The sequence below is a fragment of the Cynoglossus semilaevis genome, chromosome 9, assembly GCF_000523025.1.
Source record: "Cynoglossus semilaevis isolate Cse_v1.0 chromosome 9, Cse_v1.0, whole genome shotgun sequence".
NCBI lineage: Eukaryota > Metazoa > Chordata > Actinopteri > Pleuronectiformes > Cynoglossidae > Cynoglossus > Cynoglossus semilaevis.
Window position 1 is genome coordinate 4,716,009 of NC_024315.1, and position 9,714 is coordinate 4,725,722.

Sequence of the window (9,714 nt, forward strand, 5' to 3'; positions counted from 1 at the left end):
GTCTTTTGTCCGTGTGATGTTTTGTTCCCGCCAGGAAGATGGACGGCGTGACTGATTGTGCTTCACCAGGAGGTGGGAGCAGCGGACCTAGGTGTGTGTGTGTGTGTGAGAGAGAGAATACAGAGTCATTTTATCATCATGTCTGGTAGAGACAGAACCTTCACAGTCATGAAGTGTTTCTGTTCCACAGACGTCGTAGTCAAACTTTAGTTCAACAACATGTTAGAAACTGAAGAGTGTTTTTGTCTCAGACTCAGGTTGATGAAGACAGTCTACCTTGTCTGGTTCTCCACGGCCGTCTCCCACTGGACGTTCCCACTGACTGGCGTTTGTGATGTGGTTGAAGTAGTAAACTTTGCCTGACATTGAACACACCAGGTGACAGCTCGTTACACAATGACCCACTTCTCCAGAGTGGAACAGAACATTTCTCGTTTCTCATCTGCAGCACATTCACCCGAACATTTGGAACACTGTTATCTTGGTTGATCTCCGAGGGTTATGTTGATTTGGTTTTTTCACGGCATGCAGAGAAGGTAGGAATAAGGTTCTAACTAGACCTGGTTCGATCGCTAACATTAACTAACAACAAAAACCCTCCTGTATAATAATACAATCGCTGAATTATTTAAAAAATATAAATCATTGGTGTTTGAGGGCTGAAATCCACCCTCAGGTGTGACACAGCGAATGTGAAACTGGGGCAGAATGACGTCATGAAGACTGCACTCAGCAGTTCTCAACACAGGCTGTAATAACCACCGACATGTGCATCTAGTACCACAGACGTAACACACGTGCAGCTGCAGGCTAACCGCGGGTGTCTGCCCCGGGTCTCTGCCCCGGGTGTCTGCCCCGGGTGTGTGTCCGCCTCGTTGCCTGCCGTGCTAACATCTAAGCTACATCCATTGCACAGCGCATTTGGAGCGGAAGATCCGGCCTCCGTTGGTTTGACTTCCATTACCTGTACTGCGGCTCATTCTCTTCTCCCATCCCGAGGGCAGGTTCTCCTCATCTGCCATTATATTTACTTTTTATTTTTCAGTGGCTGCTGTCTCTAAAAACCGTATATTAATGTGGCCACAGTGAGGCAGGGCCGGATGCAGCTCAGTAAAGTTGCGACGTACAGCGTCTTGTTTACGACACGAGTTGTTTTCAGCTAAAGCCCCGCCCCCTTTAGTTGTTCACTACAACCATTGGCTCTTGTGAGCAGTCAGTCGCAGTATTTCCGCCTGATAGGTGGAGAGGCTGGAGCGCAAAGCTTTACGGTAAAGTCGGTTCCTGAGAGTTGTAGAAAAACACATCGACGACAGAATATTTACTGATTTGTGCTTTTTAAGGTAAGAGGATTATGATTAAATAATCTAGTAAATCATCCATAAACATACAATTGATCACGTAGAGGAAAATTATTTACTTGTCGCGTTTAACAACGTTACATTCGTATGTGTTACACACCACGTTAGCTAACGTGCGCAGAACAACCGATCTGAGTTTTGGCTGACGTACGATCAATAATAAAAGTTGTAGGTTTTTGTTTTAACGATAACTCCTTTACAATTGTACAGTCGGTTCTCTTCAGTAATTGAAATTTTTACCATCATTGTTAGTCTCATTGCCCCAAAATATATTTCACAGGCGTTTTTGTTCCAAATGTCATCATTTTTAAATGTATCGATAAACTAGTATCAGGACTGACTTTATTTATGTCCTGTCGGCCAGTGGACCAGCGGAGAACAGTGAAGATGATCGAGGTGGTCTGCAACGATCGTTTGGGCAAAAAAGTCCGAGTCAAGTGCAAGTATCCTTTACCGTAAAAAGTGCTGAGTAAAATGAGGTTTATCTTCCATAACAGGTTTGTGTCAAATTGACCATGAAAATCGACTTGTGTCTTTGTGGTTTGTAAATGAATGAATCGTCACCAAAGTGAGTGTTTTCCTGAACGGGCTCTTCTTCAGCTCCGAGGACACTATCGGGGACCTGAAGAAGCTCATAGCCGCCCAGACTGGGACGAAGCACGACAAGATCGTTTTAAAGAAGTGGTAAGTTCACTCTCAGGGTTTTACCCCCGGGCGAAGCAATGAGAAACGTCTTCAATGACCGACTTCCTGTTTCCTGTTTCCTGCAGGTATACCATATTCAAGGATCACGTGTCTCTGGGCGACTGTATCCTTCAGTGTTTCGGTCTTGTGTGTGTTTTTACAACACACTGACTGATGGAGGTCTAGGACCGACATCGTCTCGTCACCGTAGCTGACAGTTCATTTAAACAGAGTGAAAACTGCACCGTGACTCAAAGCTGCACAATCTTCAATGTGTTTCTTAACCAGGATCTACAGATGAAATCCACGATGGTATGAACCTGGAACTTTACTACCAGTAAGTCAGCGCTGACACCAGGAGGGCGTTGAAGTCACACATCATCATGGATGAACAGAGAGGAGTGGTCACAGGAGACCACCTGATCTGACAGAGAACATCTGTAGAAAGGTTTCATTTTGTACCCACAGTTAGACATGTTGTTCTGCAAGTACTTTGTTTTTTGATATTTTGGAAGTAGAGCTGATGTTTGAGTTGAGTCATCAGTGCTGTGTATGTCGTGCTTGTAAATAAAGGTCAGTGAGATTGATATTAACTGTTGATATTTCTACTGGTTTAAATGTTCAATAAATGACTGGAACCAAAGGTAAAAACATCCAAATCATTTGGTGATCAATTCAATTCCTGCAGCTTAACCAGACTTGACATCAGGAGGATAAAAACGCCTTTTATTCACATCACTGAAACTCACTGGAGAACAAATAGAACACACACACACACACACACCAGTGTAGGACTCTTCATTTCAGTGGAGCCACATCACATCAGCAGTATTCGGAGTAGTCCTCGTCCACGTAGTTGGCTGGAAAGAAGCCCACCTGCAGGGACGGCAGTCATGTAGGTCAGACCCCCCCTCAGTGAAACACACATCCTGTTGTGTGTGTGTGTGTGTTGTTGTGTTAGTTCCTCACCCGGCCGTACACCTCTCCCTTCCACCAGCCATTGTGGCCTTTCTTTGATAGGATCTTGATGGTGTCTCCCTCTCGCAGCGACAGTTCTGAACGATCTCTGGCTGAGAAGTCGTACCTGGCTCTGGCCACGCTGAAGCTCCTCACGCCGTCTCCTGTCAGACACAGACCATGTTGCACTGGGACGGTTATTTTATAACTAAATCAAATGAAAAAACCTTCTCATTAGGACGAAAACTACTGTATCAGAAAAACCAACAGGTCTCTGCAGAAAACAACACAAACTTCAGAGAACATGAGCAGAAACCTGTCAGCTGTGCTAGTGTGTGTGTGTGTGTGTGTGTGTGGACACCTGCTGTAGTAGTAGGTGTGTTATTAGACGGGTCCAGTTGGTCAGGTTGGGTGTACGGCGTCTCTAGCGTTGTGTCCAAATCCTTAAAATACTCCTTCAGAGAATTCTTCTGGTAAAATTCAATCATTTCCTAAGATGAGAGGAGAAACACGTCATGAAGAGAAAAAGTTCAACGTCCACTCATCAGACCGTGATTCTGACCCTGCTGTGACAGAGCAGACTCACAGCTAAACCCCTGAAGGCTTTTTTATCATTGATGCGGAAGAGGCCGTCAGCAGAGGTGATCTTGATGTGTCGGACGTCCACGTTGAACCTGCAGCAGCACAGACAGAGTCAGTCAGTCAGTGGAGATGAACCTGGACGTCAGCCATTCAACCACACTCATTATGAAGCCTCACTTGATGCTGATGGCAAACTCCCCAGCATCCTTCTGCCGCACCAGGAAGGTCCCGTTGGACCGAGACAGGAGCAGGTTTTTGGCTGCAGTTCTGTCCATGTTTCCAGCGAACCTTGGATCACAGGGACAGTTAGGAACGTTTCTTTGTCTTTCTGAACAAACACAACTTTACAGTAAATGCCCCGTCTTTACACACACCTGTCAGGAGCTCCCACTACACACCAGGCTAAGTGTCAAAGTTCATGTTATAATTCTAACACGTGTCTGATGATGACTATAACAAACTAAAATACGTCCCACAGTCTGGACTAACTTCATGGTTATGTTTCTGAGCTGATTAATGTTTGACTTCTCTGTGTCTGGATCAGAGCAACGTCACAGTTTTAACCAAATTTGAGTGAAAATCTGTTAAAAACTGAAAAAGCCCTTTAACAGAAACTCAGTTTGAGTCTTTAGACACAGGACCAGGTTGTGATGCTGTGATGAAACACCTTTAAAGGATTCTTCTGTTTCAGGTGAAGGACATCGTATCGGTTTCACTTTAACTTTGCGATAACAAACATTAACACCAGATGGCGACAAGATGGCGAGCAGCGGTTCTTATCAGTGTCTGGATAGTACGAAAGTGCGGAGCAGCGGTTCTTATCAGTGTCTGGATCCGTTTCTGTGACAGTTCAGTGTGGTTGTCGTGTGTGAGCAGTGACAGGAAAAGACTGCAGTTCAGTGTGGTTGTCGGTGTGTGAGCAGTGACAGGAAAAGACTGTGTTCAACTGTGTCTGTCATAACTGGGATCTGGTCTGTACTCACCAGCTGAAGCCTGAGAAGTCTGTGGTCAGTCTCTGTGGTCGTCCAGTGGAGGGAAAAGTGTTAGTTTCACTTCAGCTCGTTGGTTTCCAGCATTTACAATAAATCAAACACATATGTTGGTTCTAGTTTTGGTTAGCACCTTCCTGTCTCGCATCTTAATTAGTGTGTGTGTACATGTGTGTGGTTGGGTGTATACTGTAGTACTGTAGTACTCACCACCACATAAGGCTGGACCTTCTGGCAGGGGAACCATCCAACGTTACCCAGGTTCAGGTTTCTTCCCTGAAGGAAAAACCCAGTGAAACCACAGTCAGGGTCAGGGTTAGGGTATGACCCTGCTGGGGGGGGGGGATGACACAGAGGGCATACGGTACGTCTGATTGAAGACTAACTGAGTTACCTCCCACCACTGCAGGTCAGCATCAGCTCGCGTCAGCTCGATGATGTTTCCCTTGTACAGATGGAGGGGCTGGCCGAAGCCCACGGGAGGAGGAGGCAGACCATAATAGTCCTGACACACCTCCATCTTAGGGTTTCCTGGGAGGAGGAAGAAGAGCAGGTGACGTTTTTTTATTCACTCTAAGTCTGTGGTAGAAGCTGAGATGAAGTGTAGAAAATATTCACTTCTCACCTGTGCTGGGGTTTGGGGAAGATCTGTGGGATTTATTCTAGAAAAAAACCAAAAAACCTAAATGAGTATCAAGTAGGGATGAACTGAACATTTGGCTGAAACTGGCCCTAAAGTGCATTTCCAGTTTCGTCCGAAATACTTTTATTACCGAAACTAAAGGGTCGAAACAGGAAGTGATGATGCCGCAGGCTGACAGTCTGCTGTGTGGATGTATTTCAATATATCTGAGACAGTATCTGTCAAGAATCCCCCCTGCTCCGCTGAAATCATCCTGATGGTGGTGCTGGAGAGGAGGGAAAGCCTCTTTGTCTGAGACCAGGATCTTCACTTCACACCAGTGGGGCTTCATAGAGAACACTCTTTATCAAGATACTGACGTATACTGGCGTATACTGACCTATGCTGACGTATACTGACATATACTACCGTATACTACCATATAATACAGTATACTGACGTATACTGACCTATTCTGACGTATACTGACGTATTCTGACGTATACTGACGTATACTACAGTATACTGACGTATACTACAGTATACTGACATATACTGCCGTATACTACAGTATACTGAGGTATACTGCCGTATACTACCATATACTACCATATACTACCATATACTACCATATACTACAGTATGCTGACATATACTGCCGTATACTACAGTATACTGACGTATCCTACCGTATAGTGACGTATACTGACTTATAATGACGTATACTACCGTATAATGCCGTATACTACCGTATAGTGACGTATACTGACCTATTCTGACGTATACTGACCTATACTACCGTATACTGACGTATACTACCATATACTACAGTATACTGAGGTATACTGCCGTATACTGACGTATTCTGACGTATACTGACGTATTCTGACGTATACTGACCTATACTGACCTATGCTGCCGTATACTGACGTATACTGGCGTATACTGACCTATACTGACATATACTACCATATACTACAGTATACTGACCTATACTGCCGTATACTACCGTATAATGCCGTATACTACCGTATAGTGACGTATACTGACTTATAATGACGTATACTACCGTATACTGCCGTATACTACAGTATACTGACCTATACTGCCCTATACTGACGTATACTGACATATACTACCGTATACTGCCGTATACTACCATATGCTACCGTATACTGACCTATTCTGACGTATACTGACATATACTGCCGTATACTGACGTATCCTGCCGTATACTACCATATGCTACCGTATACTGACCTATGCTGACGTATACTACCATATGCTACCGTATACTGACCTATTCTGACGTATACTGACATATACTACCGTATAGTGACGTATACTGACGTATACTACCTTATACTGACCTATACTGACGTATACTACCATATACTACCATATACTACAGTATACTGACATATACTGCCGTATACTACCGTATACTACCATATAATACAGTATACTGACGTATACTGCCGTATACTACCGTATACTGACCTATACTGACGTATACTACCATATACTACCATATACTACAGTATACTGACGTATACTACCGTATACTGCCGTATACTACCGTATACTGACCTATACTGACGTATACTGCCGTATACTACCGTATACTACCATATACTACAGTATACGGTAGTATACTGCCGTATACTACCGTATACTGCCGTATACTACCATATACTACCATATACTACAGTATACTGCGATACTATAGTCCCGGTGATATACTGAGGAGTGTAACTGTAGTCCAAGTGTGATTTTGGACTGAAGAGTCCAGATGGTTGTGACTGACCTTTTTTCCAGAATGATCTGTAACATGGAGAGGTCAGGGTTAGGGTCAGGGTCAGGGTCAGGGTCAGTGGTTCCACTGGTGCTGTACATTAGTGGTCGTGGGTGACAGACCTGAGCTCCGCCCACAGGCAGGTAGTCTGCTCAAACACTCCTTGTGTGCAGCCATCTTACAGCGAGTGCAACGATAACCCTGGAAAAAGGTTCCTCTGCAGACGGGACGTGGAGACAGAGTGTGAGCGGAGACAAACCTGGGGCTGGTCTTAACGTCTGCTCATCTACTCACCTCAGCAGCATGGAGCAGGCTTTACAGGACGTGGTCTCCTCAAAGCAGTTCATCTGGAAGTCGTGGTTGTTGGCCGTGGCGTCTTCTGGACTTGTGTTGGATCTACAGCCAATCAGATCACACCAAACAGAATCAGCCGCAGGGAATCAAACAGGACAGGTGTGTGTGTGTGTGTGTGTGTGTGTCACTCACAGAGCCATCTCAAACTGTTCCAGCCACTTCTTCTTCACTTCTCTGGTTTTGAAGTATAAATCGTAGCACCCCCGTCCGTAGCAGTCCAGAAGAAGAAAGGCGTGAGACCACTGCACACACACACACACACACACACACACACACACACAGACAGACTGAGTGACTTCCTGTTCAGCTGTGGCGTCCGTCCTGTTGCGTCCTGTCTGGCTCAGTAACCTTCTTCTTGTCCTTGTCCCCCCTGATCTCGTCTCGTAGATGGTAGTGCTGCAGCTCGATCGTCTCCTTCAGCTCAAACGACTCCCCGCTCTTCTTCTTACACACAAACATGGCTTTGTCAAACAGGAACACGTACCTGTCCAAGGCAGAGCACACACAGACGGACAGGCGTCAGGACTGAGGTCGACCACACACACACACACACACACACACACACACACACACACCTGTCCTGTTTGGACTTCTTCTCTGAGCTGCAGATCTTCAGCTCTCCGTCGATCTTGGGCCGGCCGTACAGAGCCAAGGACTGGGTCTACGGAGCAGAGGGGAAACCAGTGAGGGTCGGAGTGAGTCCAAGAGGTCACGAGGACCAGGGGAGACCAGTGACCTCACCATGTTCTCTATAGACATCTGGAAGGCCGTGATCTGTCGGATGATCTCGTTGTCACGCTTGACTTCGTTCACACACTGAGCCAAGTCCTGGAAGACCAACACAGGAGAGTACTGCACAGCTTATACTGCAGTAGTACGTACAGTACTGGCAGCCTTACCCTCATGGCGTCCAGAGCCAGACGTAGGTTGTCTTTGTCCGTGGGGTCGTTGGTGTGTTTGACCAGCTCCTACACACACACACACACACACACACACTGAAGTGACCCGTACAGAGCAGCGGGACAAAGGGACACAGAGACACACCTGTAACAACAGTGGGTATTTGAGGACCCTCTGCATGGGCACCATCAGGAGGTCCCGCAGAGAGAAGCGCCCGCTGTTGGCCCTCTTTGAACACTCCTGTGGCAGGAAAAGAAAGAAGACCATGAACCCATCTGACCAGCACGCTTGTCTTCTTCTCTACATAAAAGAGCGGTCTACAGCTGACCAGTGACGGGGGCTCAGTGGGTCCAGGGGTCACTGACGGTTATTCAAATGTTTGAATCCTATTGGGGACCGGATAGGACGGTTTGACGGGCTGGATTCGGGCCACGGGCCACCATTTGATGACGACTGCGGTGACTACTACACAGACAGGTACAGCCAGGCTGACCTTTGACCTCTTCAGCTCTGAGGTCAGGGTGTCCTCACCTCCAGCTTCATCCTGATGTCCTCCCTGGTTGTAGACAGCTTGTCCAGGTGTTTGGTTGCCGTCTCCACCTGACTGCAGTAGCGGCCGTAGTGCAGGAGCCTGAGGAGAAAACCCAAAACCAAAAGATGTCAACGTTTCTTGGTCACAGTTTGATGGTGGACCCATGGTACGGTTTTACCTCTCTTTGTAGCTGATGAACACCTGGTACAGGTCAGTGGCTCCAAACTGTAGGATGGAGGTTTGAACCTCTTCTAAGAACTGATGATGAATCACGGCTAAATCCTACACACACACACACACACGCGTTGACTCAGTGCAGTGGAGCCGTGGAGGTGGAGGAAGTCGTCGTCTTTTTACCTGTAAGTTGATGAAGATGGATTCGATGTCTTGATCCTGGAGGAATCTCTCCAGTGGTTTCATGAAGTGCTGAGTCGGTAGAAAAGATAAAGTGGGTCATTACTGTCTGTGAGAGCGCCCCCTGTAGTCAGCAGTGTGAATTTCACGTGAACCCACTTGTAATATAGAATTCAATGTGTCTGTGTATTTCTCCTCCGTCTGTCGGATTTCCTGTAGGCAGCATTCCCGTTTGTCCACACCTGTCTTCTGCTGAAACACACACACACACACACACAGAGAGAGAGAGAGAGAGAGAGCGTGGAGTGACTCTGACTCTGTGCAGGTTGTTGTTCCTGCTCCGTTCCAGGATGAACTCACTTTTTCCGGCGGCTCCTCCGTCCTCATCAAGTCCTCGTAGATCTCATCCCCTTCATTATCTTCATCATCCACAAAGTCGTACAGGTCGTCGTCCTCGTCCACTGTGTTACTGGTTAACAGGAACGCACACACACACACACACAGGTGCAGGTTCTGCTGTAAATCAACATGTGGTGAAAACAACAACAAACACTGATCACAGAAAGACTGGACTGTGATTTAAAAAG

General features: G+C 46.4%; 3 protein-coding genes across 5 annotated transcripts in view; 1 reads left to right on the forward strand and 2 right to left on the reverse strand.

Moving 5' to 3' along the window:
• The window catches only part of pin1 (peptidylprolyl cis/trans isomerase, NIMA-interacting 1), a 2,173-nt gene extending 1,006 nt beyond the window's left edge, over nucleotides 1-1,167 (reverse strand). Inside the window, exons 1-3 of the mRNA XM_008316633.3 lie at nucleotides 965-1,167; nucleotides 277-359; nucleotides 1-87 (exon numbers count right to left, since the gene is read on the reverse strand). Of these exons, the coding sequence (XP_008314855.1) occupies nucleotides 1-87; nucleotides 277-359; nucleotides 965-1,022 (228 nt within the window). The 5' untranslated portion in view covers nucleotides 1,023-1,167. The remainder of the gene's footprint in view (nucleotides 88-276; nucleotides 360-964) is intronic.
• A 35-nt stretch (nucleotides 1,168-1,202) lies between these two features.
• On the forward strand, nucleotides 1,203-2,635 carry ubl5 (ubiquitin like 5). Its single transcript, XM_008316634.3, has 5 exons — nucleotides 1,203-1,340; nucleotides 1,723-1,801; nucleotides 1,959-2,042; nucleotides 2,129-2,166; nucleotides 2,340-2,635. The coding sequence occupies exons 2-5, from the start codon at nucleotides 1,746-1,748 to the stop codon at nucleotides 2,381-2,383; spliced, it is 222 nt and encodes a 73-aa protein (XP_008314856.1). The 5' UTR covers nucleotides 1,203-1,340; nucleotides 1,723-1,745; the 3' UTR covers nucleotides 2,384-2,635.
• Nucleotides 2,636-2,747: 112 nt separating this feature from the next.
• The window catches only part of vav1 (vav guanine nucleotide exchange factor 1), an 11,990-nt gene continuing 5,023 nt past the window's right edge, over nucleotides 2,748-9,714 (reverse strand). For 2 of the 3 annotated variants that reach the window (XM_008316635.3, XM_017035235.2), the window contains 23 exons: nucleotides 9,488-9,596; nucleotides 9,287-9,379; nucleotides 9,131-9,199; nucleotides 8,952-9,055; nucleotides 8,773-8,872; nucleotides 8,386-8,481; nucleotides 8,241-8,309; nucleotides 8,083-8,169; nucleotides 7,917-8,002; nucleotides 7,690-7,825; nucleotides 7,474-7,583; nucleotides 7,282-7,383; nucleotides 7,110-7,204; nucleotides 7,000-7,016; nucleotides 5,196-5,232; nucleotides 4,965-5,101; nucleotides 4,781-4,846; nucleotides 4,565-4,596; nucleotides 3,759-3,869; nucleotides 3,586-3,673; nucleotides 3,361-3,490; nucleotides 3,012-3,163; nucleotides 2,748-2,918 (listed from right to left, as the gene is read on the reverse strand). In XM_008316635.3, coding sequence (XP_008314857.1) covers nucleotides 2,865-2,918; nucleotides 3,012-3,163; nucleotides 3,361-3,490; nucleotides 3,586-3,673; nucleotides 3,759-3,869; nucleotides 4,565-4,596; nucleotides 4,781-4,846; nucleotides 4,965-5,101; nucleotides 5,196-5,232; nucleotides 7,000-7,016; nucleotides 7,110-7,204; nucleotides 7,282-7,383; nucleotides 7,474-7,583; nucleotides 7,690-7,825; nucleotides 7,917-8,002; nucleotides 8,083-8,169; nucleotides 8,241-8,309; nucleotides 8,386-8,481; nucleotides 8,773-8,872; nucleotides 8,952-9,055; nucleotides 9,131-9,199; nucleotides 9,287-9,379; nucleotides 9,488-9,596 — 2,080 coding nt within the window. In that variant the 3' untranslated portion in view covers nucleotides 2,748-2,864. The remainder of the gene's footprint in view (nucleotides 2,919-3,011; nucleotides 3,164-3,360; nucleotides 3,491-3,585; nucleotides 3,674-3,758; nucleotides 3,870-4,564; nucleotides 4,597-4,780; nucleotides 4,847-4,964; nucleotides 5,102-5,195; nucleotides 5,233-6,999; nucleotides 7,017-7,109; nucleotides 7,205-7,281; nucleotides 7,384-7,473; nucleotides 7,584-7,689; nucleotides 7,826-7,916; nucleotides 8,003-8,082; nucleotides 8,170-8,240; nucleotides 8,310-8,385; nucleotides 8,482-8,772; nucleotides 8,873-8,951; nucleotides 9,056-9,130; nucleotides 9,200-9,286; nucleotides 9,380-9,487; nucleotides 9,597-9,714) is intronic. The other variant, XM_008316636.3, reaches the window with a different exon arrangement.

Bases quoted from the DNA above. Each gene is read 5' to 3' on its own strand.
- ubl5 (XM_008316634.3), top strand. From the start codon at position 1,746: ATGATCGAGGTGGTCTGCAACGATCGTTTGGGCAAAAAAGTCCGAGTC. The intron at 2,043-2,128 runs GTAAGTTCACTC...TGTTTCCTGCAG, and splicing joins AAGATCGTTTTAAAGAAGTG to GTATACCATATTCAAGGATC. The intron at 2,167-2,339 runs GTATCCTTCAGT...CAGGATCTACAG, and splicing joins TCACGTGTCTCTGGGCGACT to ATGAAATCCACGATGGTATG.